This window comes from Cnephaeus nilssonii, assembly GCF_951640355.1.
Source record: "Cnephaeus nilssonii genome assembly, chromosome: 1".
In the NCBI taxonomy this organism is placed as follows: domain Eukaryota; kingdom Metazoa; phylum Chordata; class Mammalia; order Chiroptera; family Vespertilionidae; genus Cnephaeus; species Cnephaeus nilssonii.
The window spans coordinates 117,158,186-117,185,851 of record NC_137072.1 but is presented as its reverse complement, the minus strand read 5'-3'; the positions used below and the strand labels follow the sequence as shown (position 1 = coordinate 117,185,851).

Genomic DNA, 27,666 nt, shown 5'->3' with positions numbered 1-27,666 from the left:
ATGAATGGAGAGCCACTCCTTCCTTCCTTCCTCAGTCCACTCCTTCCTCCTGGGGCCTGGGGTGGGGTTTGAGCTGCCCACGTGGTCAGTAAGCCCCTCACACGGCGCCCGCCGAGGTTTGCAGCAACGACATTTAATACTTCTGGAATGATTAGGAATCTGAGAACAGACCATGGGTGGCTACGCTGGGCTCCAGGGCTCGGGAGCTGGGCCCGCCTCCCTGCGGGGTCCCTGCCCAGCTGGGAGGGGCGGGCGGCGAGGTGGGCCCTGACCGGCGGGCGGGGAGGCGGCAGCCCCGGAGCTGCGGGAGCTTCCCGAGTGGCACAGCAGTGACCCACAAAGAGGCTGAGAGGGCGGGAGGGCTGGCGTACGTGGCTGGGCGGCAGGCAGGCCAAGGAGCAGAGGGCACCGGGCCTACGAGAGGCCGGGGCGGGCCGGCCGCCGGCAGGGGGGCCCGTAGCCGCCGTCGCTCTGCAGGCTGTAGTGGTCGTCCACGTCACTGTTGCTGCCAACGCTGTCCAGCTCGCCGGGGCCGAACTCCATGCCCTCCACGTCCACCTCTGGGGAAGCAGGGAGGACGGGGTCGGGCCCTGAGGGTGCCAGCTGGGCTCCTGGCAGAGTCAGGGCAGGTCTCTGCCTCTGGGGGGGAACAGAGGCTCCAGGGGGTGCAGGGGAGACGGGCCGCAGGTCTGGGCCTCAGCCCCGGAGCACACGGCCTCGGTGGGCAGGTCAGCCGCGCCCTCCTCCCGTCACTCCCGCCCGCACGCCAGGTGTTCGGACAGTCTGGGGACACGCTGTCACCGGGCACCTGCTGCCCACTGCCGTCACCCCCCCTCCCTCAGGCTGCCTCCTGGCCAGCCCCCCGCCCCCGCGGGGCTGCAGGCGGCCTGTGCCCACCTTGCTCCGAGTCGTCCGTGGAGACGGCGGAGCCCGTGCTGTCCGTGCGCACGCGCTCCAGGCTCTGCACCGACAGCTGCTCCAGGCGCCGCTTCAGGAAGTGGTGCTCTCGCTGCAGCTGCTCCTTGATGCCCAGCGCCCTGCGGTCCTGCTCCTCCAGTTTCTGGAGGCGGGCAGCTGTGAGCCGGGGACCTCCCCCATGCTGGGACCCGGCACGGGGCACTGAGGCCCGGGCAGGTTCCCCGTCCCCCACTGGCCTGGGTCCAGGGCCCCAATGGTGATGCGCCTCAGCCCTCCAGGTGGTCACCCTAGGTCTCACCTCCAGCCTGCGCTCTGCCACCAGCCAGAGCCCCACAGCCACCAGCCAGCGGGCTGGCACGTCCTCCCGGAGGACAGCACTGCCCACCGCCACTCCCCCCGCTCACAGGGCACCCGCCAGGCCCTCCTGGCCCCTTCCCCTCGCCACACCTTCCCCTGGACCCCTGAGCCGAGACTGCCTGCTCGGATGGCCCGGGGCACCGCTGCGCCTCTCAAAGCTCCCGTTACCCGGCCCGGGGTGCCCAGGACTCTACCCCCAGGAGCCCTGCAAGGGGACTAAGACGCCCTGGTTGGCCCAAGTACCACAGGACCCCAAAGCCCGCAGGTCTCCGTCTCAGACCTTGGGGCCTGCCCCAGGCAATGCCTCCCTCAGCCACACCCCATGGCCAGCCTGGTCCCCAGCAGCTCCCCCACCACTGGGCACCTACTTCCCATGGGCCTCCCAGCATCAAAGGCACCCTGCCCTCCTGGCCCCACCTTCACAGCCCAGGACCCCGGAGGGCCATCTGTCACCCTCTCCCCCGCCCCCCAACAAAACCCAGCGCGTGCCCATGACATCCTCACCCCTCGGCAGCCCCTGGTGCTGCCCACCCCCACCCTGAGACCCCCCAGGCCTCCAGCGTGCACCTGCCGGGCAGCCCCCACCACCCTCGGGCCGTGGGCATGCTCCCAGGTGCACAGGGCTGGACGGGGCCAGCCACGCCGCGGGCAGGGCGGCGGCGGAGGGGCAGCCCTGCTCACCTTGATGTGCGTCTTGGCGCGCTTCAGGAGGCTCAGCGTGGTGTGGCGGGTGCTGTCGGGGCCCAGGGGCACCAGCTGCTTCAGCTGCTCCAGGTAGAGCCTGAGCTTGGCTCGTCTGAAAGGGCCAGAGACAGACCGTCAGGCCGGCCGGGCCCTGGCAGCGGCAGCGGCTAGCCTCCCCGCGGACCTGCTGAGGGGCCCTGTCCCACCTGGCCGCAGCTCCCCAGGCCTCGGGGCAGTCCAGCACACACAGCCTCCGGATGCCCCAGCAAAAGAGGAGGACCCGTGGCCAGGGCACTGCCCGAGCGCCCAGCACACCCTGCTGTCACCATCTCCACTGTGGAGTTGGGCAGGGGACAGCCTGGAGGAGGAGTGCTGGTCAGCTGCCCCCAGAGATCCGGGGCCTCAGACAGATTTACGCCCCCACCTCGCCAGGTGCGGGGTGCTCACTGGCCACTCTCGCCACCACAGAAACATGAGCCCATCTGGACCAGGGAGGCGGAAGCCTGGACCCCGCCCCCCCACACACACACCCACCCAGGCTGGCATCCCGGGGTGAAGGGGAACTGCTTTCTTCCAGAGTTTGCCCCATATCCATGCAGATGAGGGCAGTTTCTCCACAAAACTGGAGTCACAGGGCTCAGAGGTGTCAGACCCTCAGGCCACGGGCCCCCCACAGACACTGCCTGTCCTGCTCGTCTAGACCGGGGAGGGCAGGCGGGCGCCTGGGGCCGCGGCCCACCCTAACCCGATGCCACCTCGTGGGCCCCGCCTGCCCCAGCAGCCGTGCAGGCTACCCTGTCTGGAAAGGAGCCGAGAGGCCCAGGGGCCCGGGGAGCGCCCACCCTGGCCGCTCTCCACGTCCCGAAGCTCCGTAACCCCAGCTCACTGAGCCTCAGAGACCCTGGGAGGAGGGAGGGTGGATGGCTTCCACCTCGGGACAGACAGGCGCCCGCAGCCCGACCTTGTCTGTCACCCACGTCCACACGGACCTCCTGCAGACGGAGCAGCGCCCCTTCGGGCACCCTGGGGCCTGGAAGTTCTCCAGGTGAAACCAAGTCAGACGTTCAAACTTCCAGGACGCAGGGCAGAGGCTGTGCCGGCTCAGCCCCCGGGCCACGAGCAGCCGGGCCTCGGCAGCCATCCCCGCGGCCTGCGTGCAGAGCAGCCGGCTCTGCCTCGAGGCTGGGGGTCCTCAGAGGGTCGTGACCCCCCACATGGCGCAGGGCTAGAGAAGGCTCGCTGGGTGGGCTCTGGAACTTGCGCCTCTGGGTCCCAGGCCACTGTGCACAATCCCTGACCCCGAGTCCGAGGACTTCACCTCCTCACTTGCACAGGGGCCAGCGTGCTCGCCCCGTGGGCAAGTGGGGTTCCCTCGTCCACTCTTCCGTGACAAATGGCAGTTCTTACAACCTCCCGGTTACCTCCTGCCAAGGGCCACCTGAATGTGGGTAGCATCACTCTCAGCCATGCAGAATGATCTCGGCCTGCGATTTGTCAACCCTTTCATTAGCTCGCCCCTCGGGCCTCGGCTTCATCGGGCCCGCAGGCCGGACAATCCCCACCCGGGGTTTACAAACTCAGTATGTGACCTTGGTGAAAATTAGCAAATGTAAATCAGCAGGAAAACGTAAATGGAAAAGTACCCCCAAGTTCCACCACCCCTCCCCCAACACTCCACAGCACCCTCCTTCCCACATGTTCGGCGTGTATGTCCACCTCGGGGATGTACGTGAGAAAGCCGCCAGACACTGTGAGAACGGACACAGCAGACGCACACAAGAGACTGGACAGGACACAATGAAGAGCAGGAGGCGTGCGTCTCCAGGGGAGGCGTTGGCAACGTTTATTTCTTTGGCTTTGCTCTTTTTAAAAATACGTGTGTGTGTATGTATATATTCCAGGTTTTTTAGGCTAAAAAAAAGCCACATGTTACTTTTACAATCAGAAAAAGACACATTTGTACAAGAAAGAAAAAACACAGCTAAAAGACAAATAACAGTGGAGAAATATCTGCCATACATATAAAAGACAAACGGTTAGCACCCGTGACATTCGGAGCTCATACACAGCAAAAACAAAGAGGGATCTCGGGACGTGAAGACGAGCAGAGGATACACACAGGCAAGGAGCGGAACAGAGACGGCGAACCGGACACAGAGCGGGCCGGCCCGGGTCCCAGGCCGTGAACGCCTGGAGGAGGCACTAGTTGGGTGGAAATGGGGCAGTGACTCTCGTGGGCCAGCGCGTGGTCCCCAAAGGCGTCGCTGGCCGGGGTCCCGAAGGCCTCCCCAGCGCCTCAAACCTCTAACGCACATTCCTACTCAAGGTGGGTCCCACAGAGCTACCTCCGGGTGGACAGTGGGAACCGGGGGCCAGGTGAGGAGCCGGGGACAGCTGCCTGTCCCGCGCGGCACCAGGACAAGGAGGAGGAGCGAGCCCGGGTGGGGGCGGGGCGGGGGGCAGCGCTCAGGTAGTGTCAGGTGAGAGGTCCAGTGAGGAGCAGCGGATAACAAGCTCTGCTCTCACCCAGGTGAGGGTGCGCCTGGCGGAGGAGGAGGCCTAGGACAGCTGGCGGCGGGGCGGCGGGGCGGCGGGGCTCAAGGGAGGTCCCCGAGCATCCACAAGGCAGGCATTTCTCAAGAGACAGAGCGGCCTCCCCGCTCCACCCCCCGCCTATACTGTGCCGTGCTTAACACCGGACATGCCCACCGGTGCCAGGAGGGTTGGCTGTGGGGCCCTGGGCAGGTCCCAGCGTCCCACCCCCGCGGGGAGGGGGCAGCCCCAGGTCCGCTGGCGGGAGGGTGCCGAGGCCCCACGCCCGGGCTGCCCGGGGCTCTTGCTCAGCTGCCCTGAAGCCAAGCTCCCTGCGGCGGCTGCAGTGCCCGGCTCCCCCCCCCTCCAACCGCCTTCCCCCCCCCCCCCCATGCCCAGCATCCCTGGAGCTTTAAAGCCCACCACGTCCTGCAGGAACCCTGTGCGGCTTCAGAGGCAGAACCTGCCTCTGGGAGTCACTGCATCCGTGTGAACAGCCCTCTGTCCCTGTGGCCGCCACAGCCCAGCTCTGAACGGTCCTTCCTAGCTTCTCACCGCAAGCCCTGCTCCTCCAAGGAGGCCCCGAGCTGCACGGAGGGTCCCCCAGCTCCTGAGGGGCTGTGTCCCAGCCGTCTGTGCGCTGAGCACCCCAGACCTGGCTGTCACAGAGGGAAATGCACGGGGGGTTGGGGGGGACAACGAACACGCCCCCTTCTCCCCTCTGTTCACCTGCATTCTCTAGCTGTGAGGTTCATAAAGGCCGCCTGTGGCTGCACCGGGAGGGCCCACCCAGTCCTGCACCACCGTCTCCATGCGGGGGAGGCGGCAGGGGTCCGACTGGGGGCTGGCCTTTGGGGTGAGCCCCGCCACTCCACACATGCAAAAGCTCAAGCCCGGGTCACCCCGTCAAGGAACACGTGGCCTCGATGACGCCAGGCCTCCGGGGCCAGTGGCCAAGCATCAGCCTCAGAGACGCACTGGAGCTGCTGCCTGGGAGGCAGGAGGAGGGACAGGCCCGGCTGGGGTGGCCGGGGCTGACAGGCGGCTCCGAGCAGGCCCCGCAGGCCCAGCACGGCACGCTGCTGGGGAAGGTGACGTCCACGGCTGCCCCCCGGGAGCAGCTGGGCGCCCCCGCCAGGTGCTTCCTTCCTTCCTGAGGACGGCACTCGGCCCTTCCTGTGGCCGGTGCCAGGCGCATCTGGCGTCAGCACTGGCAGCCCCAGGTACAGCCAAGGCCGAGGTCCCCGCTAGGATCCCAAGCTCCAGGCCCGCGGGTTCCCCAGGGCTGTGCGCACCTGCCACCTGGCCAGGCCGCCTACCCATCCTGCCTGTGTCTCAGAAGGGCCCCACGAGGCCCAGCCTAAGGGCGGGCTCTGGAATAAGGTGGCCGAGGCCAAGGTCAGGGTCAAGGGGCCGTTGCAGGGGTCAAAGCCCTTGTCCTCCTTGGAAGGGCTACCATGCCTTTGCCCTCCCCCTCCCCCGTGTCACCCCTTCTGTCTGTCCGCACTGAGGGGCTGGTCTAGGCACCACCCCAGCAAGCCTTCCCCAGAGCACCCGCATGCCTGCCTAGGCTCCCGGGTCCCGGTCCAGGGCCACCTCCCCGAGCCTGGCAGCAACGCGGGGCCTGCCTGGCTGTCTGGGCCCTGCACCTGCCCCACCTCCACAGCCTTGGGAGCCCCTCAAACACACAGGGCCAGGCCAGGAAGTGCAGCTCCTCCAGAGAACACGGTGTCCTGTCCCTCCCAGCACCCGCCCAGAGCAGGCCTGATCCCAGGGGAGCGGAAGTTGGCGCTGCCTTGGCTGTGGGGGGGGGGGGGGGGGGGACAAAGAGAACTGGCCAAGCTCCAAACCTTCCCAGAGCAGGCTGGGAAGGTTCAACTGGAATGCAGACCCCCCCCCCTCCAACCCAAGAAGGGAGGAAAGAACTGGCCCATTGCACAGATGAGAGCAAAGGTCAGGAGACAGCTTCTGCACAGAGTCCCTGGGGTCATCCCTGGTCCTGGCATCAGGGCTCTTGCCTGTGGGACCTCCGTGCCTACCCACGGCTCCCAACAGCCCCTTGAGGTCCGCCCAGAGGGCACCGCCTGCAGGGGCCACGCGTGCCAGTGCCTCGTCCCCACTGCAGAGCAGGCCCAAGGTCACAGAGACCCTGTGGACAGAGGGAGGCCTGCGGCCAGGCCGGCGGCCAGGGCAGGGATGCCCGAGAGCAGAAGGTGCGGGGCCCGGGGTGACAGGCTGAGCAAGGAGACTCCTTGGTGACCTGCTGCCCTTCCTGCTTCTCAGTGACCAAGGCCCCTCGGCCCCTCCTCCAGGAGGACCCCGTGGACCTGGCCCTACAGCCAGGGGGTGGGCACGAGGTGGGCTCCCGGGATCAGCCCTGGGCCCACGTGGCCTGGGACTGGCTGCCTGTCCCACTGCCCTGCAGACAAGCCTCTGGCAGGAGGTCCCGGGGGCAGGAGGTCCCAGGGGCAGGAGGTCCCGGGGGAGGGGGCCCCAGACCAAGAGGGCTGAACCCGCCGGGCGGAGGCCAGCATTCTAAGGGCTGAAGGCTTGCTCCCAAACGGGCTTAAATGCCCCAAAAGCAGATGGATCTCCTCCCCCAGGGAGCTGGCCTAACTGCCACACAGCACACGGGACCCTGCCCCAAGTCCCTGTCCCCGACCTGGCGCTGGACCCAGGCTGAGCCCCCAGGCCGGGGCCCCCACCCCGGCCTCCCGGCAAGGGTGAGCCTGAGAACAGAGCCCGGCCTCCTCCTTCAAAAAGGACACATCCCGCAGCCTGATGGCACGGTCAGCCGTACCCGGGCACAGCGAGCGGTGGGGGGAGGCCGCACAGCCCCGCAGCAGAAACTGGGTGGGGAGAGGTCACTTACCTGTGCTTCTCTAGTTCGTTGTGTGAAGACCTGTTTAGAGAGACAGAGAACAGAGCTCACTGCGCTGCCACCCCCGGAGCAGGGAGGGCTGGGCAGGTGAGCAGCTGCGGGCCAAAGGCTGGGGGGACCCTGTGCCGGGGACCAGGGCAGGCCCCTCAGAAGTAAGCCATGTCCAGGGGTGCCCAGGGCCAGCCAGCTCACCTACAGTGAGGCAGGTGAGGCTCTGGCCCCAGGAGGGCCCAGGTCCTGCTCCAGAAAGGGTGGGTGGGGCTAGGAGGCTGTGGCAGCCAGTCCTGGAGCCGACACCCCCTGTGCTCCTGAGGGGGGTCCCTGAGCCCCCGTCCGGGCACTGAGCTGCCTGCCTTCTCTGCTCCCCTCCCCCCGAGGCCAGCGGTGCCCCTGATGTTGCCGGCCAGACGCCATCCCTCCTCCTCAGGCTCACACACCTGCATCACCACAGCCCACTGCACCCATGGGGACACCCAGGACGGAGCAGACCCAGCCCGTGAGGGACCGGCCCACAGGGAACCTCTGGGATGTGCCAGGGGGCAGTGGGGAGACCAAAGCTGGCCCTCCACTCCCCTCTGGGGCATGGTCTGGCCAAGTGGCCACCCTGGGCCCGAGCTCAGCCTCTCGGGGGGCAGGGCCCCATCTGCTGCTCAAGCTCTACCCACCCGGCCATTCGCACAGGGACGCAGAGTCCCGAGCACCGCAGTGGGCAGTGCCACATCACCCTCCCTCCCCCCAGTCCCGACAGGGACCTCTCGGGCCAGACACGGCTCCCAGGCTGCCAGGTTGCCTCACATGCGAGCAGAGCGCCAGGCCACCTTGGGGCAGCCCAGCCCTGCGCCTGGAGCTTCTGCTGACCTCTGCCTGCCTGCCCTCAGTCTCTCCTGCTCCAGGACCTCGGTCAGGCATCTCCTGTGCCCACCAGTGGGGCGGAGTGCCTCCCCATCCCGCCTGCCTCTGCCACGTGCCACAGCCAGCTGGGCCCAAGGCCTCCCTCCCGCCCGGGCAGCAGGCTCCTGCGCCTCCTGTGCAGCCTCAGCACAGGTTCCAGGGGCCTCGAGTGCCTGCTGGTCACGTGGGCTGGGGAAGGAGCCTCAGAACCTCCCCAGAGCTAGGAGGGCCCAGGGCTGGCCTGAAGCACGGAGGGGCAGTGTGAGTGTGTCTGCCCGCTTGTGGGGGTGCAGGGGTCAGCAAGAGCCCTGCAGAGAGAAGCCCTCACGCCCACCCCTGGACCCCACCCTGCCAGGAGGGGACTCCTCAGGAGCGGAGGATGGACAGGGGCCCAGAGCCCCTCCTGGTCCAGACGCCAGTGGGAGCTTTGTGGGGAGACGGGTCCCAGGTACAGTGCACCCTGTTCTGGGTTATGCCTCCCACGTGGCCTGGGGAGAGGGGGGCGCCCTGGCCAGGGCGATGTTGAGCACGCTCCTGGCATCGCCTGGTTTGCCCCTCCTGTCCACCCCTGGAGGTAGCGCTTCTGCCCCGTTTCCTGTGGGACCTGACCCCTGGCCGGCTGGCTCCGGCCCTCCTGCTGACCAACTGCCTCTGAAAGCGCTTACTGGAGCCCCCACACCCCACACTCCCGCCTCACCACCCAGGTGTGGGGATGTCCCACCAGGTCAGAGCCCTGGGTCCTCTGGGCCCTGGTCTGCCCTCGCCCCTGGGCTGGGCTGGTTGAGGCCCATCTGGGCCACGACAGCCTCAAGGGACTGTCTCTGGAGCCTCGGGCACCGGGGAGTCAGGCTCTGCCCGGAGGAGCAGCCCGGAGGTGCACCCCACTCCAGGAGAGCCTCAGGGTCTCCATCCTGGCAGAATGTAGGCGGCTAGGACCCCACTTTGCAGCAGGAGTCCCAGGTAGGAGGGCGGCAAGCAGTCAATCTCTGTGCCCGTTTCCTCAGCCTTAAAATGGGGATAAAATAGCATCTCCTCAGGGAGGGGTGGCTATGAGCACAGCACGCAGGAAGCACGCAGAGCCTCGCTGTGATTCTGTTATCAGCCCTGGGCACCCTGTGCACGGGCGTCACACCCTGGAGTTTCCCCCGGGTGGCAGGGCACTGGGGACAGTGAGAGCCAGCAGCAGGGCCTGGCTAGCGCTCTGAAGAGGCCTGAGGCAGTGCCACCCCCCAACACTCAAGTTCTTCCCAGACTGCCCCCAGTAGGGGACCGAGAGCTGGGACGCAGGCACGTCCCGAGCCAGGGCGGATGGAGACTGAACCAGGTCCTTGCCAGGCCCAGGGCGCCAGGATGTCACAGGAGAGAGGTCCTTGTGCCAGCCTTTCTGTTTCTCCAGCTCTACCCATCTGGCCCATTCAGACAGGGGCGAGAGTCAGGCCACAGGCACGGACCACACCCTCCCCCAGGGGCCCCAAAGCCCCCCACCAGTGAGCTCCCAGCCCGGTGACATCCGGGCCAAGGCGGACCCTGGGCAGTGCCAGGTGTGCTATGGTCCTCACAGTGGCCAGGAGAGTGGAACCCCACGGGAGCCGGAGCTGAAGGCCCCCACTACTCCCACCCAGGGATTCGCACCCCAGCTTCAGCGCTGCTGCCACCTGGGTGGGGGCGGGGCGGTTTCTGGCGTTGGGAGAAGCTGCAGAGCCTGCCCCCTCTCCCCACCCCCTTAGAAAGGGCCTCCAGTGCCAAAGGGGACTCCAAAACTTGTCGCCCGGGCTTCACTTGTGTCGGGAGGTTGGGCAAGAACGTGGATACCGTGGGGGAGTGGGGTCGGGACAGGGCCTCTGGCACCTTCTTTGTCCAGGCCTCTGGGGGTGGGGGGCTCGGCTCTCGGCGACGGTGGGGGAGATGCGGCCCATCCACCGCGGCGAGCCGAGGTCAGGGTGGCCCGCCCCACGCTGCTCGGCACCGAGCCTCAGTTTCCCCGGACCCAAGGGGCACCGGCCAACGCCCACGGACAACTTTCTTCCTGCGCGAAAAAGTCCCTAACAACTTGGGGGCGGAGAGCAGCCGCGGGAGGAGACCCCGGGCGGGCGGCGGGGCTGTACGCGTGGCACTGTTTACGCGAGAGGCCGAGGAGGCGCGGCCCGCAGGAAGATGGCGACGGCGCGGGCGGGGCCGGCCGGGCGGGGCTGGGGCTGCGGCCACGGCCCGGGCGCGCCTCCTCCTCCAGGCTGGCCGCCGGAGCGCGCGGCGGCGGGCGGCAGCCGGGCCGCGGGCCCGGAGGTCGGGGCCGGGGAGGGCACTCGGGAGTCAGCGGACGGGGACGGCCGCGCGGGGGGCGGTACCTGTTGTTCGGAGCCTTGCGCACCAGGCCGGCAGCCTTTGTTTTCTTCCTGGCGAAGTCGCCGTCGAAGGGCAGCACCGAGGCGTAGCCATGCTCGGCCTCTGCAGACAGACGGCGCGGTCAGCGGGCCCCGCCCCGGCCCCGCCGCCCGCCAGCCCGCCCGCGGCCCGGCGCACAAAGGGGCGCGGGCGCTACCTCGGTCCCTGCGCTCCAGGTACTCGGCCGCCTCCAGCAGGATCAGCAGGGAGTTCAGCTCCATCCTCCGGCCCGCCCGCGCGCGCGCTCCGGGACGGCGGCGGCCGCTGCCCGGCCCGCTCCGGCCGGCTCCGCTCGCCGCCCGCCCCGCGCGCCCCGCGGCCCCACTGCCCCGACTCCCGCGGGCTCCCAGTGCGCTCAGCCGCCACCCTCCGCTTCGGGCCCTCAAATTGACACTTGAGGGCGAACGACGGCCGGCGCAGCCAATGGGGGGCGGCACTCGTGCTTCGGGGGCGGGCGCCGGCCCGGGACGTGGCCAATGGGAGCCGGCCGAACGCCTCGGGCTGGGCCGAGAATGTTGACAGATGCGAAGCTGGGTTCGGATAGGCCCGCCGCACTAGTAACAATTTAGAAGCCCAAGCTTAGCAACAGCACGTGGTGGCCCGGCCCCTGCGCTCGCTGACTGGTGGCCGGCGTGCATGTTAAGTAGGTGCTGCACGCCGATTGGCCCAGGGCGGCCTATGTAAAATAGGACCGCGGACCAATGGCCGGCGGTGGGGCGCGCAGCCAATGAGGGAGCCGCGGCCGGACGCGTTGCCGAGAGGAAGCGGAGCGCGGTGGGACCGCAGGCCGCCTGGCCCTGCGCGCGAGCCCGTTGGGACGCGGGGAGCGGCTGGAGCGCCCTGCCCGGCCCAGGTCTGCACACCGTGCGCAGGAGGAGCCTGTTCCCCCCGAGCCGTCTGAAACACTGGCTGCACGAGCGCACCGGGCCTCGCGGCGTCCGCGTCCGCGTCCTCGGGGAGATCGCGTGGAGCTGCAAAAGACACCCCTCCCCGCCGGACACGGAGCGACCGCAGGAGAGCCCAGGCTCGGAGGAGATCTCCTCGAGGACATCAACTGGACAACGGGGGCGGCGGTGTCTCTGAACCGCCCAGTGGACTCCAGAGCAAAGGCAGGGGCGGGCAAAGACCTGCCGCCACGGTTGGGAGGGGCTCCCACGAGTGGAGGACCGCGTGCTCCCGTGTATTGGGGGGGCATTTCTAGAGGAGGTGCCAAGAAAGCGCTGGCCATCAGCCCTGGTGGCCCCTGACCCTAAGCTGGCCCAGTAAGAGCAGGGACTGGCCTCGGTCCCCTTGAGCTTCCATGTTGCTGGTGGCTTGGCAGGTCCTGAGCATGGAACCAGCAGGCTGCCCAGTGTGGGGGACAAGGTGGCTGGACGCCCTCCACACACAGACATTCTAAATGGGAGGCACTGCTGCTGCCCCCGGTCCTAAAACAAAACATCTATCTGTATAAAACCCTAATATGCGAATAGACTGGACGGCAGAACAACCAAACAACCGGTCGCTATGACGTGCGCTGACCAACAGGGGGGCGCGTGCGGAACATGGCGGGCGTCGGCTGCGGCGGGATGGTGGAGCAGGTGAGCGGGGGTGCCAGAAGGTGGGGCACTGGTCGCTGTCATCGGGGCGAGCCTCTGGTGGTTACTGAAAATTCTTTGCTCTCACCCGCCACGGTCCTGCCTGGCGCCGGCCCCGCTCGCACCCACTGCCAGTGCCCAGCACCAGTCCCAATTGCTCGGCACGGTCAGTGGGTGCAAGCAGCGGCTGCTGGCCCCAATCGCCCCTGAGGGCTTCTCCACCTCCCCATGCTCCTGAGGGGCTATTGGGGCAGCAGCCACCGCTGGCACCCGGCACTGGCCCCGCTTGCAACCTCTGCTGGCGCTGGCCCCAATTGCTCCGCGACATCAGTGGGTGTGAGCAGGGCCGACTGGGGGCCGTGGCAGGACGGGCTGGGCCAGGACACAGAGGCTGCGTCAAGACCTGCCCTTGTGCCTACCACAGCCTCGTGGCCCACAGTTCCTTTCAAGGTTAAAACTATAAAGACCTGCGCACTTGCAGTCCTAGGACGCAGTGCATTTCCTTGTGTGTGTCTGCATCTCCGATTCGCAGATAAGGAAACTGGAAGTCCAGCGGAGTGGAGATAGGTGCAGGGATGGTGACACAGCATGACCCGCTGGGTGACAGCCGCAGCTGTGTGATGAGAAATGGGATTAGGACCTGCACCCAGCAGCGGGCAGGGCCCTTGGGGGACGTGGATTCTTCCCTGCAGACATTAAACACCCCTTTGATGTTAACCCCGCACTTCCTGCTCCCGCCCCACAGCCACCCCGGCCAGGGAGAGCCCTGACAAGAGCCAGGCGCGGTCCTCTCCGGGTTAGTCTGTAGGAGAAAAGGGGGCGCCCAGCTCTGGGAGGGGCGGTGCATTCTGGGCTTTGGGTCCCGGAGGCGGGGCCTGCGGTTCCCACTTGCCCGTCAGCATTCTGTGAGGTCACCCCCTGCGCCGGGGAAGGCTGGGCTGGCCTGTCCTGAAGGCACCTCCCCGGAGCGCACCTGCGGGGTGCCGGCTCCTGCCCGCCGCGGGGCGGTGCACGCTGTGCCCGGCTGGCAGCGCAGGTGACCAGGGTGACCATGGGAGCCGCGTGCCTGCCGCCGCCTGGCCTGAGACCAGAGGGGGTCGCTCCCACCTCGCCTCCATTTGCATCTAGGTCGTTTTGGGGACCCCTCCCCCCGCCACGCCGCGTGCCCGCGGGGCTCCCCACCGCCTCCGAGATTGGGGGAGGAGGGGGCGGGGTCAGTAGCGTGGGCGGGGGCGAGGGGCTGGGCCGCAGGGTTAGGGCCGGGGCCTGGCGGGCAGAGGCTCCCAGGGTTAGCCCAGGAGATGGCACCGAGTGGGCCGGAGGCAGGAAGGGGGACGGGGCAGAGGGGGGCCGGGGGAGGGGGCGGCGGGGTGGTTCGTGCGGGGCTGTGCGCCTGGGGGCCGAGGGCTGAGCCGCAAGTTGGGGCAGGGCGGGAGGGGGCCCCATGGGAGACGGTACTGTGGGGGGGGGGGGGGGTGTACCAGTCGCGCTTGGGGCCCGCAGTCTCCACCCCTGGCCCCACGTGGGGGCGGGGCATAGGCGCCCCAGGGTCCCGCTGGTTGACCCAGCCCCCAGCAGGCGGCGCCCTGGGCCCGGTTCTGCCGGCCGGTCTGCGGCAGGTGCCCATCCCTCCCCCCTGAGACTTCCCTGAGCCCAGGCTGGGCAGCTGCCCCCTCACCCACCGCCTTTCATCCGCCGCGAACAAGAGGGACCAGGGGCTCACCCCCACACCCCGTCCAGGTCCTGCTGCCTGGGCTTCTCTGGCCTGGGTCTCCTTGCCCCCCCCCCCCCAGGCCATGCTCAGGCGCTCCAGGGCCACGCCTGGTCCCAGGGTAGAGGCCGCCTCTCTCAGGCGGGATGCCCTGAGGGCCTCAGCCCAGGAACCCACCCCAGCTCCCCATTCCTGGGTCTGGGCCATCCAACAGCCTCTCCCCCAGAGGCAGCAGGTCGCCTCTCAGATCACAGAGTCCTGAGTGATGGGGTGGGACAGCCGGGTGAGAGGGGTGACTGGCTAAGCTACTGCCTCTGACTGCGCTCGGGTCCCAGCAGTGGGGCCCTGGCCTCTGCCCCCCGCCCCCATCCCTGCGAGGTGTCCACACCACAAACCTGAACGTCCCCCCTGCTCAGAACTCTCCACGGCTCCCCAGTGCCCTCAGGAAGAAGCCTGGCATTCGGTGCCTGGGGTGACCCAGCCATGTTCCCCGTCTGTGCCCCCCCTGCCCCCCCGCTGGGAGCATCACCATTTGTCAGACTCTCCGGGCTGTTCTGTGCCCCTGTAGTCCGGCACCCAACTCCCCACACCACCCTGCTCACCCAGCCCACAAGGCCCAGCCGGCACGGCAGCTCGGTGACCCCGGGACCTGCAGGCCTCACGGGCAGGGCGGGTCTGGGGTGTCTGGGTGCCATCCTTGCCCAGCTCAGGGGCGGGCTCCAGCTTGAGCTCCCCTGACCACTTGGGAGCGAATGAACCCCAAGCCTTGCTCGTGTTTAAGTGGCTGCTCCGTGCAGGCCTGGAATCCGTCTCTCCCGCCTCAGCGTCAGGAGGGGCTCTGACCGGTTCGAGGGCCCCTGCTCTGAGAATGTGTGTGAGGGCCGGGGCTGGGGCCACCACGGCATGGGAAGGCTGCCTGGAGGAGGTGGCTCTGGGTAGGCCTGGCAGGAGGCCAGCGCCTCTAGGTCACGTGAGTGACGTGGGTGGGCGCGTGGGGTCCTGCCCACCTCCCCGAGCTTTCGCTGCGGAGTCCAGAGCGCAGGGGGAGCCTCCCCTCCATGGTGTTGCCCTGGGGTCCAGTCCCGACCAGGACCCCCCTCCCCCTCTCCCGGAGCCATTCGGGTTGTGTCTGCCCTGCCTGTGGCCTCTGCTGGGCCAGGACCCTGTCTGGACCCTCCACCCCCTTAAGGAACCCAAAGGCTAGGGCCTGGCCAGCAGGCGTGGCTGCGCCGGTGTACTGTCTGGACCTGGAGTGCCCGTCCACAGTGGGGGACCCCTGCAGGCAGCACCCCAGTGGCCCCCAACACCCTGGTCATCAGGCCGCACTGGGAGAGGAGGCGGGAGGATGGGCGCCCCCTGGTGGCCATTAGGGGCTGTAGCAGGGCCCCGGGGCCACAGAAAGGAGAGGGAAGGACCCCCCAATCCTGCTCCACCCATTTGGCCTTCATCACCTTCTTCAGAAATCATAACACTAACAGCCTTTTCCTTTCACGTGCCCCCACCCCCGCCAGGGTCACACAGCCAGCTGGGGGGGGGTGTGGCTGCCCACCTGTGGTTTCCCAGCGGTGTGGGCGGGGCCGGAGAGCTGGCTGGACCTGAGCATGTCTGTGGGGACTGATGAGCCACAAATAGGGGCAGGCAGAAGGGACCCCTCCAGGGGCCAGGGAGTGTGGGGTGTGTGCACTGAGCGGAGCGGCAGTGGGAGGGGTAGACCGGTTGGGGCTCCCCCGTTCTACCCCAGGGCGGCCCCCTCACAGCCAGGCATGGTGGCTCTGCCCCCTCCCCCACCTCTGAGCCGCCTTGGAGAGGGAGCTCTGGTGCTTGGTGACCTGCCCCCTGGGGTCCTGAGTCCCTGGGGGTGGGGGTGGGGGTGGGCAGCCAGGCCCAGCCCCCCTCCCCCCCGTTACTGGAAGCGGAAGGAGGGTGCTGGACAGCATGCCGGCCTCTCCCAGGCCTGGGTGCAGCCCGGAGCAGGGTGAGGTGGGCAGTCCAGCCCAGCGTGCCGGCTCCTGGCGGCCCGCCTTCCTCCTGCTGCCAGACCAGTGCCTGATGCCGGTGGATGTCCCCGGAGCTGAGTCCCCGGAAGTGGCCCCAGGCTCTCGGCCTCCTCAGCACAGGGTGCTGCTCCCTGAGGGCTGTTGTGGGGAGTGGAGGGGGAGCGCTCAGAAAGCAGGGACAAGAAGGTGATGGTGGTGACAATGGGGAAACTGAGGCTCAGGAGGCCGACCTGCTCCGGCTGCCAGGCTGGCTTGCAGGGCTGATTCCTGCCCCCACCCAGGCCTCTCAGTCCTGACCTCCCTGCCGGTGACTGTAGGCCTCGTCGATCCTTCCTTAGACTCACCCCTCTGCACCCCCAGGTCCTGGCTCTGCCCCTGGGTGGGCCAGCCTGGCAGAGGGCGGAGTGACCGCCGTGCCCTGGGGCTGGGGAGCGCGGGAGCCCTCAAGGATGAGTGGGGGGTGGGGAGCCACCCTCCTCCTGGGGCTGGTGGAGAGGAAGCCAGTCCTGCCCTTGAATTGTCCCCAGAGCCCAGAGCCCCCCAGCTCCCTGAGCGAGAGAAAGGCGTCCGTGTTCACGGGCAACGAGGGGTCTGCAGTCCGTAAATAGATTTATGGAAATGGTGTCGAATTACAGCATTTAAAAAATAAAAATAATCTCCATACAGAACAGTCACTCCGTCATAGACTCTCCCTCCCACGGACGCCGCCGTGCGTCCACGCTAGGCGGTAACCGGGTTTCTCCTATAAAAGAAGCAGTAGGTGTCTCTCTCTAAAAATAAAGCTGCAACCCTCATTGCAACGTGAAGCCTGAGATTTAGCCTGAGGAGTCCTGCTGGGCCCCGCCCCGGCGGAGGAGGTGGGCCAGGGTCCCAGGGGTGCGGGAAGCGGGTGGCAGCAGCCGAGGGGGCGGGCCCCGTGGTCCTTGGTGCCTGGGAGCCCTGGCCTAAGGCCCCGGAACCTGTCTGTGGGTCTCCGCGGCCCCTCCCCATCCGCAGGTGGATGGGTGGGCAGGCAACACGGGCAGGGCGCGCCCTCAGGACCACTGGGCACAGTGAGCCCTGTGCTGCTCAGCCAAGGCCCCGAGGGGGCGGGCACGGGTGTGCGGGGGGGGGGGGATGAGATAGGTCCTGGCTCTGGGCACTGGTTTGGCAAGCGCGTGGGGAAGCCTGCAGGGCACGGAGGCCCGGCCCTCTCCTGCCTGTCCACCATCGCTGCTCCCCGAGCAGGCCTCCTGCTGCGGCCCAGCCTCCAGGCAGCAGCTCAGCGGGGCGGGTGGGCGCGGAGGAGAGGCCACCCTGCCCGGGCAGCCCCGGTGCCCCAGGGTCCCCCTCCCGTTGGCCCTGCAGGCGGGGAGCCAGCGTGGCCGGGACGGAGGTGCAGGATGTTCTGCAAGTCTCCGCGGCAACAGCCCGATGAATGCGGTCAACACGCTCCGGACCGTGTGCGGGGAGCGCGGGGCCTTCCTGGGAGTCCTCTCGGGCTCTGGCGGGTCCGGGAGTGCCTGGTGCCGGGTCAGACGCCCGCCTTGTCGCTGTAGAAGGGCGTCACGTGGAACACGTAGCAGTGCGTGCACACGCGGACAGCCTTCACCTGCCCGTAGCGGGGCAGCGGGGCCGAGTGCGAGGAGCAGCGGGAGCAGAAGATCTGGAAGGCGGGGGGGGGGGGGGGGGGGGGGGCAGTGAGCTGGGAGGGTCCCCAGCGCCCACCTGTGCCGCACCCTGGCCTTGGCCCCACAGGGAGAGCACCCAGAGGACAGTGTCGGAGCCCTGAGCGCCCGGCCTCCTGAACATCCTCCCACCCGCCAGGCGGCGTGAGTGGGCGGGGCCTTCAGGAAAACCTGGGACAGGTGGGGGCTCCCGGAGGCCGGGTTCATGGGGAGTCCCAGGCCCCACACCAGGCGCTGCAGGCTCCTGTTTAGACCCCCGTCCTTCCCACCCTCGCCCCGTTCCCAGCTCTGAAGCAGCAGGGAGGGGACAGGACACCATCCAGACCCCGAGGGCCAAGTGCCCGAGTCCACGCCCTGAGGCAGAGCGGGGCCGGCGCAGGGTCCCGCGGCCCGGGGGCTGGCTGGGCGGCCCACCTTCCCGCAGCTGCGGCAGTGGTGCTTCCTGCGGATGACGGTGAAGGGCGCCTTGCAGGCGGTGCAGAGGCTGCAGGCCTCGTCCGGGACCCACTCGGGCGGGTCTGTGACAAGAGGGGGGCGTCAGGCACAGGGAGCCACGCAGCCACGACGAGGGGGGGGGCGGGGGGCGGAGGTGGGTGTGCAGGAGCCCCCGCCCCCTTGTCTCGGTCCACCCTGGAGGCCTCCCTGGCTGTGGTTTCGGGAAACGGGTGGCCCCCTGTGGGCGGTCAGTCTGCGCAGCCGCGGGCAGGGCCTGTGGGTCAGACCCAGCCTCACCCGGCTCACCCTCTCCCGTTCTCAGGGGCTCTGAAATGTGGGAAGCAGCTTGTGCAAGACGGTCACTTCCCTCATCCCAGGGGCCGCCATATTCCAGGCCGAAGGGAGCACGACCCCCAGAGGGGGGCGTCACCTCCGTCGCGCCGGCCACAGAGGTGCTCAGAGGTCCCGTCCACCCCGCAGACCCCAGGCCCCCCCAGCGCCTCCAGTAACACCCAGGGCACCTCGCCTCCCTCTGGCCTCTCCTTACCGGCCATCCTCCCGGATCCCCTCAGCTCGCCCACACCACAGGGGTCGGTTCGCCCGCTTGCCCCCGACACCCTTCCAACGCCTGCGGGACCCAGCGAAGCCCTGGACGGGCCCGGGCCGCGGGGCCACGCTGGGCCGGCCTCCAGCTCGGGCAGATGAGAGCACCCCCCTGGGCACCGTAGGGTCCCAAGGACTTCCTGGCCTGGCCCGCCCCCGGCCCTGCCCGAGCCGCCCGCCCCTCCTCACCCCTCGGCCCTGCCCGAGCCGCCTGCCCCTCCTCACCCGCAGCCTCGGGGTGCACCTGTCCCCAGGCAGCGCGGGAGAGGCCCTGGGCTGGGACCCGCGGGCAGCCGGCAGCCAGGCCGCAGGGAGGGGGTGACCCGTGGCCTATCGCAGGGTCAGCTTCCGCCTCCTGGGCTCCGGCCACTGTGACCCTGCCCAGGCCTAACTGCTCTCACCTCCCGGCACCTCCAGGCTCCGGGGGCCGCATGCCCCCCAGGCCTCGGGGTCCTCCCCAGGGCCCTAACCGCCTGATGCTCCTTCCCTGACCAGCAGCCACCCGCCTCCAGCCGCCACCTCCAGGCTAGTGGAGGAGCAGGGGTCCCCGACCTCCAGGCTAGTGGGGAGCAGGGTCCCCAACCTCCAGGCTAGTGGGGGGCAGGGTCCCCGACCTCCAGGCTAATGGGGGAGCAGGGGTCCCCAACCTCCAGGCTAGTGGGGGGCAGGGTCCCCGACCTCCAGGCTAGTGGGGGGCAGGGTCCCCGGCCTCCAGGCTAGTGGGGGGCAGGGTCCCCGGCCTCCAGGCTAGTGGGGGGCAGGGTCCCCGGCCTCCAGGCTAGTGGGGGGCAGGGTCCCTGACCTCCAGGCTTCGGTCGGGACAGAGAGGAAGCGGCGGACGAGCCAGCGCTCCACACACCTTCCAGGTCTCCGTCCCGGGTCTTGGCTGCCAGTTCGGAGGTCGGGGTCTCCTGGCACAGGGCGCAGTCCTCCAAGGCCGCGCCCCGCAGGGTCTGGGTCACTGGAAGAGAAGGGACGGCTGGGTCCACGCTCCATCGCCGGGCCCGGCGGGGCAGATGGAGGGGCCGTCTCTGCCGGGGCGGGAGTGCGGCTTCGGGGCGCTGGGCCCCGGTGAGCAGGCGGCAGGGCCTGTCGGAGGGCACTCACCCTTCCGCAGCTTGTCCTGGTCGTCCATCTCCGGCTTGGTGGCCATGACCTCGAAGAGGGTCTTGAGAATACTTCTCAGGTCGCTGGCGTAGTTGGTCTGCAGCTGGTCAGCCACCCCTGGGGGGGGACAGGGGGAGGCGGTGGGTGGCCGCCTGGGCACCGCCTGCCTGCAGCTGGTCAGGGTGAAGCAGCCGCCAGCGGCGCGTCTTTGGCGGAGGCAGGAGCTCGGGTACGTCTCCTCCTTCGGGCCACCGCCCACCGCCGGGCAGCCCTGCCCCTCACTGAGGGGATCTCAGAGCCCGAACCGCGCCCACCCTGCTCGCGGTCACGGCCACGCGGCACCTGGACGTGCCCTCCCCACGCAAACAGCGCTGCCCCAAATACTGTGACTGCCGGGCCGCAGCCGGGATTCCGCGTGGCGGGGCAGGGGGGGGGGGCGCAGGAGGACCGAACTGGAGGTGGTGCCCGGTGCCCAGCTCCTCTGCGCCCCCAGCCCCCAGCCGCTTCCGGCGGGAAACGCGTCCCCACCCCTTGGCAGGGGCTCCCTCCTTCCAGACACGGGGTGGACTCAGCCTCTCCCAGTGACCAGCAAGCGGCTCTTTAGGGGGCCACTGGGCTGCGCTCAGCAAAGCCAGGAGGAGCGGTGCGCACCCCCAGAGTAGACGCCCTGTGACCGTCCCGGAGTGACTGCAGCCGAGCTCCCGGGGCCTCCCGGCGTGCGCTGTGCGAGCGCCTGCCAGGCACCGCCTCCTCAGCCATCACACCCACCGGGAGCCCAGCCAGGGTGGCTCAGGGGTGAGCGTCGACCTATGCACCAGGAGGTCACGGTTCGATTCCCAGTCAGGGCACATGCCCAGGTTGTGGGCTCGATCCCCAGTGGGGGACATGCAGGAGGCAGCTGATCCATGATTCTCTCTCATCATTGATGTTTCTATCGCTCTCTCCCTCTCCCTTCCTCTCTAAAATCAATAAAAATATATTTAGCCCTGGCCGGTTTGGCTCAGTGGATAGAACGTCAGCCTGTGGACTGAAGGGTCCCAGGTTCGATTCCGGTCAAGGACATGTACCTTGGTTGTGGGCACATACCCAGTGGGGGTGTGCAGGAGGCAGCTGGTCGATGTTTCTCTCTCATCGATGTTTCTGACTCTCTATCCCTCTCCCTTTCTCCCTGTGGAAAATCAGTAGAATACATTTTAAAAATAAATAAATAATAAAAATATATTTTAAAAAACACAAAACACCATGGGGTCCATTCTGGCAGGTGAGCGAACTGAAGCTGAGTCCCCCAGGCCCTCGTGGTCCCACCCGGGAGCGGGGGGGGAGGGGGGGCCTGGCTCAGGCTGTGCCCCTGGGGGCCCCGGCAATGATTCCTGGGCTCATGGCCCCCGGCTCCCCGCTGTGCTGGCTCCTGCCTCTTCCCTGCAGCCGGGGCAGACGGGGCACCGGAGGGTGTGGGGGCACCGGAGGGTGTGGGGGCACCGGAGGGTGTGGGGGCGGAGGGGGCACCGGAGGGTGTGGGGGCACCGGAGGGTGTGGGGGCACCGGAGGGTGAGGGGGGCAGAGCCCGCTATAGGACAGGCACTCCCTAAGCCCCTCCCCGGGCGGGTGGGGAGGGCGTGCATAGGGGGACCCCACACTGTATGATTCTGAACCACATGGGTTTGTGCTCATTTAAAACACACAAAACTAAAGGAACCCGTGAAAAAGGCGCCCTTTGCTCACGCCCTCTCTGACCCCCTGGGGGACAAAACAGCCCCCCTTCTGTGAGCCATGGAGGAAGGAAAGACTAACTAGTCAGGATGCACAGAACCCCGGGGGCCGCCGAGGGGCCGTCACGGGGGACCCTGACCGCGAACCAAGCCTGCTCTCTGCGGGGCGCGGGGCGATGACACGACAGAGCGGGGCCCGCGGACAGGGCCGGGCACCCCTGCACCCCAACATCAGCCAGCACCCCCCAACATCATCGCGTCGTCGTCAGGATTTCACCCACGGCTGACCTCAGCCCCACGGACACTGGCTGTCCCCCAAAGCGCCGCCCGCGCCCGCCAGCCCACCCGGCCCGGCCACACGCGGCACCTGAGATGCAGACAAACAGGCGATGGATCAGGTCGTGGCTGCCATGGAACCGGGACCGCATCTTCTCTCTCGTGGCCACGGGCGCCGCCTCCGGCACGGCCTTGTTCGAGGAGCAGGCCCCGGCCGCGGAGCCCCTGCGCAGAGAAGCGGACACGGGGTGTGGGCGGGCGGCGGGCGGCTCTCGGCCCGGGCTCTGTGCCTGGGTGCGCCGCGGGGAGAACGGAGGAGAGGAAACAGGTCTGTGGGGGCCAGGGGGCTGGGTGGTTTGGCAATCGATACAGGAGGCTGCGAGTGGCCACACAGCCGGCCGGCGGGCTCCGTGGTTGGGCATCGGCCTATGAACCGGGAGGTCACGGTTCGGTTCCCAGTCAGGGCACAGGCCCGGGTTGCGGGCTCGATCCCCAGTCTGGGGCGGGGGGGGGGGGGGGCCGTGCAGGAGGCAGCGGATCAATGATTCTCTCATCACTGATGTTTCTGTCTCTCTCTCCCTCTCCTCCTCTCGGAAATCAATGAAAATACTTTTTTAAAGAAAGAACACAGCAGGTGTTGGCGAAGACGCGGAGAAATCAGAACCCTCGGACCTGCTGGGGCGGGAGGCGGGAGCCAACAGGCAGCCCCTTCGGAAGCCAGCCCAGCAGGTCCTGGTGCCGTGAGCCCGCAAGTCCCCCGAGGCGTGCCCACGGACTGGAAACACAGACTCACACGAACACGTGTCCACGCGTGTCACAGCCCGGAGCAGGCACAGCCCCCGACCCACAGCATCAGTGGGAGGACAATGAGGCCCAGCAAGGACGCGGCTCTGACCCCCTCCCCGCCCGCCCCCCAACGAGGAGAGACCCCCCACCAGGGCCCGTGCAAGTCCCTGTCCCTGCAAAGCCTGGAGCGGCACAGGGGGCGCCACGGGACGGGGGCGGCTCTGGTCCGGTTCCCGGGGGCACAGCCGGGACCTCAGTCCTGTGCGCGCCCGGCTCCGGGAAGGCCCCCGACATCGTCCCGGGACCTCATCCTAACGCAGATGCAGTGCGTGCGCATCTAGAAAGCTAGGGGTGCAGACACGCCGCGGCACACGCGTGTGTGCGTTTATAAATAGATGTGTCGTCGCGTGGGCCGAGGACCGTGCCGCGTTCCGGCGCCACGCCTGCTGCTGCTTTTAAAAGCTCTGAACAGAAGGCTTGACGGCTGGCGGGCCAGAGCACAGGGACGAGGCTGAGGGTGCAGCCGGCTCCGGCACGCAGCACTTAACCTCCCCCCCACCCCCCGGCTCTGCCTCAGGGAGGGTGAGAGGAGACGCCCTGCTTCAGGGCAGCAGCTGCTCGGACAGGAACCCTCTGCTCCTGAGGGATGGAGGAGGAGGACCTTGAGGCTGCGGCTGCCCTGGTGCCTGCCCCCCCCCGCCCCCCCGCAGGACTACCAGTGCTTACCAAGCACACTCGCTCCCGCTCAAAGCCCTGCCTCCACCCCGGACGGTGGGGTCCCCTGTGCCCCAAGGAGCCGGGAGTCGGGCAGGAAGTGGGTGGGCAGGACTGGGGAGGTGCGGCCCTCCTTGGGGACCCAGGGGGGAGGGGACAGCACTGCAGCCTGGACTCTGCCAGCCCTGTCCTCCTGGAGCCGCCCCAGCAGGGTGTCCACGTGCCCCACAGGGCGACCGGGCTGGGGACAGGGACCCTCCCCGAGGGAGCCCGCCGCCTCACGCCCGGGGAGCTGGGCGGGATGGCCACCGGCATGTCTTTGTGGCCGCACTGGGCGGGGCGGAGGTCGGCTGCAGGACAGGGCGGGGCAGGGGGGAGAGTCAAGGACGTGAGGGACTGGACATGAGCCCGATGGCCCCTCCCTCACTCCAGGGCGTCCCCCGAGGCCAGCTGCCTTCCAGGCCTGGTGCCCCTTGATGGCGGGTGAGTGTGCTTCCCCAGCCAAGGCCCAGTCCCATCCCTGAGCCTAAGGGACTCGTGTGCAGGCAGGAGACTGGAGATGGGCCCGGGGTCCTGCAGGAGGCCCGAAAACCGGGGCCAGAGAGATGGGAGGGTCCCCCAGCCCGGGGCTCTGAGCCTGTTTCCGAACCTGTGAGGCAGGGGCGACGAGGGAAAGGCAGCCGTGGGGGCCACGCGGCCACGGCTCCGCAAGGGCAGCAGGCAGGACCGCACCGCGGTGACTGCGTGTGGCAGCGACGAGGAGGGGATGGGGACCAGGGAGCAAATAAGGAGAGCACAGAGAGCATCTAGAAATTGGGGCGCAGGCTGGGCTGAGGGAAGCCAACCATGGGGCAGGGCTGGAGTGAGCACAAGAGACGGGGAAGGGCAGGGGCACGTCCCTGGCTCAGCGGGCGGGCGGGCAAGTCAGGAGGATGGACCGTGCATATACACTCTTCCACTCACTGGACAGCAAATGGGCAATGGAACAAACCCACAACTGGTATACACACGGGACTTGTAGCTAAAACCCTTCCCCCCAAGAGGGCTCCAGGCCCCCTGGGAAAGGCTCCCTGATGTGTCAGGCAGAAATGATGCCAATGCCACACGAGCGCTTCAGGAACACGGAAGACGTGGGAATCTCCCAACACACTGCAGGGTCTCAGCACGCCTCTCTGATCCCCAGGCCCGAGAGAGGCATTCCGAGAAAACAACTGTCCACGTGCCCCACAGTCACATGCAAAATTCTCCACAACATTTTGGCAGATCGAAGCCGACATATATGAAAAGGATAATACTTCATGGCCGCGAGGGTCACCCCAGGAATGCAAGGTCGGCTTAATCTCTGAATATCAATCAGTGGAATGTACCCCATGATAGACTGAAAAAGAAGAGCTGCCTGATCATCCCAAAAGTTAAAGAAGAAGAACTGGAGAAGATCTGCCATGTATATGTATATAATAATTCCAGGGAGGAAGGGAGAAGGAGAGAGAGAGAGACACCAATGATGAGAGAGAGTCATGGATCGGCGGCCTCCTGCATGACCCCTACTGGGGACTGAGCCCGCAACCTGCGCATGTGCCCTTGACTGGAACCGAACACCCAGGACACTTCGGTCCGCAGGGCGACGCTCTGTCCACTGAGCCACACCAGCTAGGGGCGACGTCTGCTCTTATGAAATACTCACCAAACCAGGAATAGAAGAGAACCCTGAACTGGAGAAAGGCACCTATGGGAAGCCAACGGCCCGCATCCCACGCGTGGAAGCTACTGCGTGCTTTCCCCGAGACCGGGAGCGGGGCCAACACGCTGCGCGGCGCTCCTCCGCAGCACTGCCCTGGGAATCCTCGCCAGTGCAAAAGCGCAAGACAAAGGAGCAACGGACCTCCGACCAGAAAGCAGCGACACTGGCTGCTTTCACAGATGGCATGCTCATCTATGTAGGAAACGTTACAAGAAGAAAAAGCAGCTACATAGCTAACACCGTGAGTTTAGCAAGGTTGCAGGAGACAAGGTCAATATAAGAAATTCGTTATGTTTCTATACATTAGCAATAAACAACTGGAAATTTAAATTACAAAACGGTACCGGTTATAATAGCGTCAAGAAATAGAAAATACTTAAGGATAAATATGACAAAAGGTGTGTGCAACTTCTACAATAAAAACTATAAAACTTTGCTGAAACCGGTTTGGCTCAGTAGATAGAGCGTCGGCCTATGGACTGAAGGGTCCCAGGTTCGATTCCGGTCAAGGGCATGTACCTTAGTTGCGGGCACATCCCCAGTAGGAGGTGTGCAGGAGGCAGCTGATCGATGTTTCTCTCTCATCGATGTTTCTGACTCTCTATCCCTCTCTCTTCCTCTCTGTAAAAAATCAATAAAATATATTTTAAAAAAAACACTATAAAACTTTGCTGAGAGAAAAACCCAAATAATCGCTTCTCGGCCTTTCGGCTAAGACCAAGTGCAGTATCTGTTCTTATCAGTTTAATATCTGACACGTCCTCTGCCCGAGGACAATGTATTAAATGGGTTTTTGAAGCTGGGAGTTGGAATAGGAGCTTGCTCCGTCCACTCCATGCATCGACCCGGTATCGCAGCACCTCCGGGAATGGTGTGCGCGCACACACACACACACACACACACACACACACAACAAAACAAACAAACAAAACAAAAACCTAAATAAATGGAGAGATATACTGTGTCCATGAATTGGAAAGCTCAATATTATTAAGTTATTAATTTTACCAAAATTGATGTATAGATTCAACATAATGCCAATAAAATTCCTAACAGGTTATTTTAGGAAGGAAGGAAGGGAGGAAGGGAGGGAGGGAGGGAGGGAGGGAGGGAGGGAGGGAGGGAGGGAGGGAGGAAGGAAAGAAGGAAAGGAAAGGAAGGGAAGGGAAGGGAAGGGAAGGGAGGAAGGAGGAAGGAGGAAAGAAAAGGAAGGGAGGAATTGACAACCTGGCTCTAAGCTCACATGTGACACACAAGACGCGGAAGAGCCAAAGCACCTTTGAAAAGCAGGAGAAGCCCGGGGACTTGCACGCCGTACTGGTGGCTCCTTATGAAGCCGCCACCCTCCGGACGGCGTGGCTCTGGTGTCGACACAGACAAAACACCAGGGGGACGGGCTCCAGACCCCCGAAATCAACCCAAACGGTTTAGACAAAGGGCAAAGGCGCCCCGGCGGGGAGAGGGTGGTCTTTCCAACAAGTGGGCTGGACGCAGTGTGTTGCCTTGTGCAAAGCAAAATGCACCTCGGAGCCACACCTCCCACCGTGAGCAGACATGAACTCGGGATGGACCGCAGACCTGAAAGTGTGGAACCCCGGGAAGAAAACAGGGGGTCAGTTTTAGATATGACCCCACAATCCACAGACGGTGATAAAACGGGCTCCTTCCACTGAAGAACTTCTGCTCTTCAGAGTCCTCCTGGGTGAGGACAAGTCCGGACTGGAGGGAAGGTCGTCAAGTTCCATCTGAGAAAGGGCGTGCGCCCAGAAGAGGAACCCTCAAAACGCAGCGTGCAAACCCAGAGAAAGAAACAGCACGAGATTGGAACAGACGGTGAGTGGCAACCCTCAGTGATGGGGGTGATGCTGGCCAGCACCAACCCTGAGCGATGATGATGGTGAAGCAAGTGCCAATGGCTGAGTAATGGTGATGGTGACCATGAGTAACAGCCCTGAGTGACGGTGGTAAGGACTGAGTACCAATGGCTGAGTAATGGTGGTGGTGACCATGAGTAACAGCCCTGAGTGACGGTGGTAAGGACTGAGTGCCAATGGCTGAGTAATGGTGATGGCTGAGTAACAGCCCTGAGTGACGGTGGTAAGGACTGAGTGCCAATGGCTGAGTAATGGTGATGGTGACCATGAGTAACAGCCCCTGAGTGACGGTGGTAAGGACTGAGTACCAATGGCTGAGTAATGGTGGTGGTGACCATGAGTAACAGCCCTGAGTGACGGTGGTAAGGACTGAGTACCAATGGCTGAGTAATGGTGGTGGTGACCATGAGTAACAGCCCTGAGTGACGGTGGTAAGGACTGAGTGCCAATGGCTGAGTAATGGTGATGGCTGAGTAACAGCCCTGAGTGACGGTGGTAAGGACTGAGTGCCAATGGCTGAGTAATGGTGATGGTGACCATGAGTAACAGCCCCTGAGTGACGGTGGTAAGGACTGAGTACCAATGGCTGAGTAATGGTGGTGGTGACCATGAGTAACAGCCCTGAGTGACGGTGGTAAGGACTGAGTACCAATGGCTGAGTAATGGTGGTGACCATGAGTAACAGCCCTGAGTGACGGTGGCTGAGTAACAGCGTCCAGTAGCAACAGTGAGCAGTGCGGTCTGCAACGGGCTGAGACACGAGGTGAGGTAAGAAACGACACCGTGGTGCGGGGGACTGTAGCCCATTTCACAGATGGCAAAAC

At 66.2% G+C, this 27,666-nt stretch overlaps 2 protein-coding genes across 2 annotated transcripts in view; both read right to left on the bottom strand.

The window, feature by feature from the left end:
• Positions 1–318: 318 nt before the first annotated feature.
• MXD4 (MAX dimerization protein 4) lies at positions 319–11,019 on the bottom strand. The gene is made up of 6 exons (XM_079776931.1): positions 10,803–11,019; positions 10,609–10,708; positions 7,364–7,393; positions 1,957–2,071; positions 898–1,060; positions 319–560 (listed from the first exon to the last, which is right to left on the bottom strand). The coding sequence occupies exons 1-6, from the start codon at positions 10,864–10,866 to the stop codon at positions 415–417; spliced, it is 618 nt and encodes a 205-aa protein (XP_079633057.1). The 5' UTR covers positions 10,867–11,019; the 3' UTR covers positions 319–414.
• Positions 11,020–17,290: 6,271 nt separating this feature from the next.
• ZFYVE28 (zinc finger FYVE-type containing 28) overlaps positions 17,291–27,666 on the bottom strand; it is a 45,328-nt gene continuing 34,952 nt past the window's right edge. The window contains 5 exon segments of the mRNA XM_079770063.1: positions 17,291–17,575; positions 18,012–18,115; positions 19,495–19,596; positions 19,743–19,859; positions 21,819–21,952. Of these exon segments, the coding sequence (XP_079626189.1) occupies positions 17,444–17,575; positions 18,012–18,115; positions 19,495–19,596; positions 19,743–19,859; positions 21,819–21,952 (589 nt within the window). The 3' untranslated portion in view covers positions 17,291–17,443.

Bases quoted from the DNA above. Each gene is read 5' to 3' on its own strand.
- MXD4 (XM_079776931.1), bottom strand. From the start codon at position 10,866: ATGGAGCTGAACTCCCTGCTGATCCTGCTGGAGGCGGCCGAGTACCTG. The intron at 10,709-10,802 runs GTAGCGCCCGCG...GTCTGTCTGCAG, and splicing joins CCTGGAGCGCAGGGACCGAG to AGGCCGAGCATGGCTACGCC. The intron at 7,394-10,608 runs GTACCGCCCCCC...CTCTCTAAACAG, and splicing joins CGCAAGGCTCCGAACAACAG to GTCTTCACACAACGAACTAG.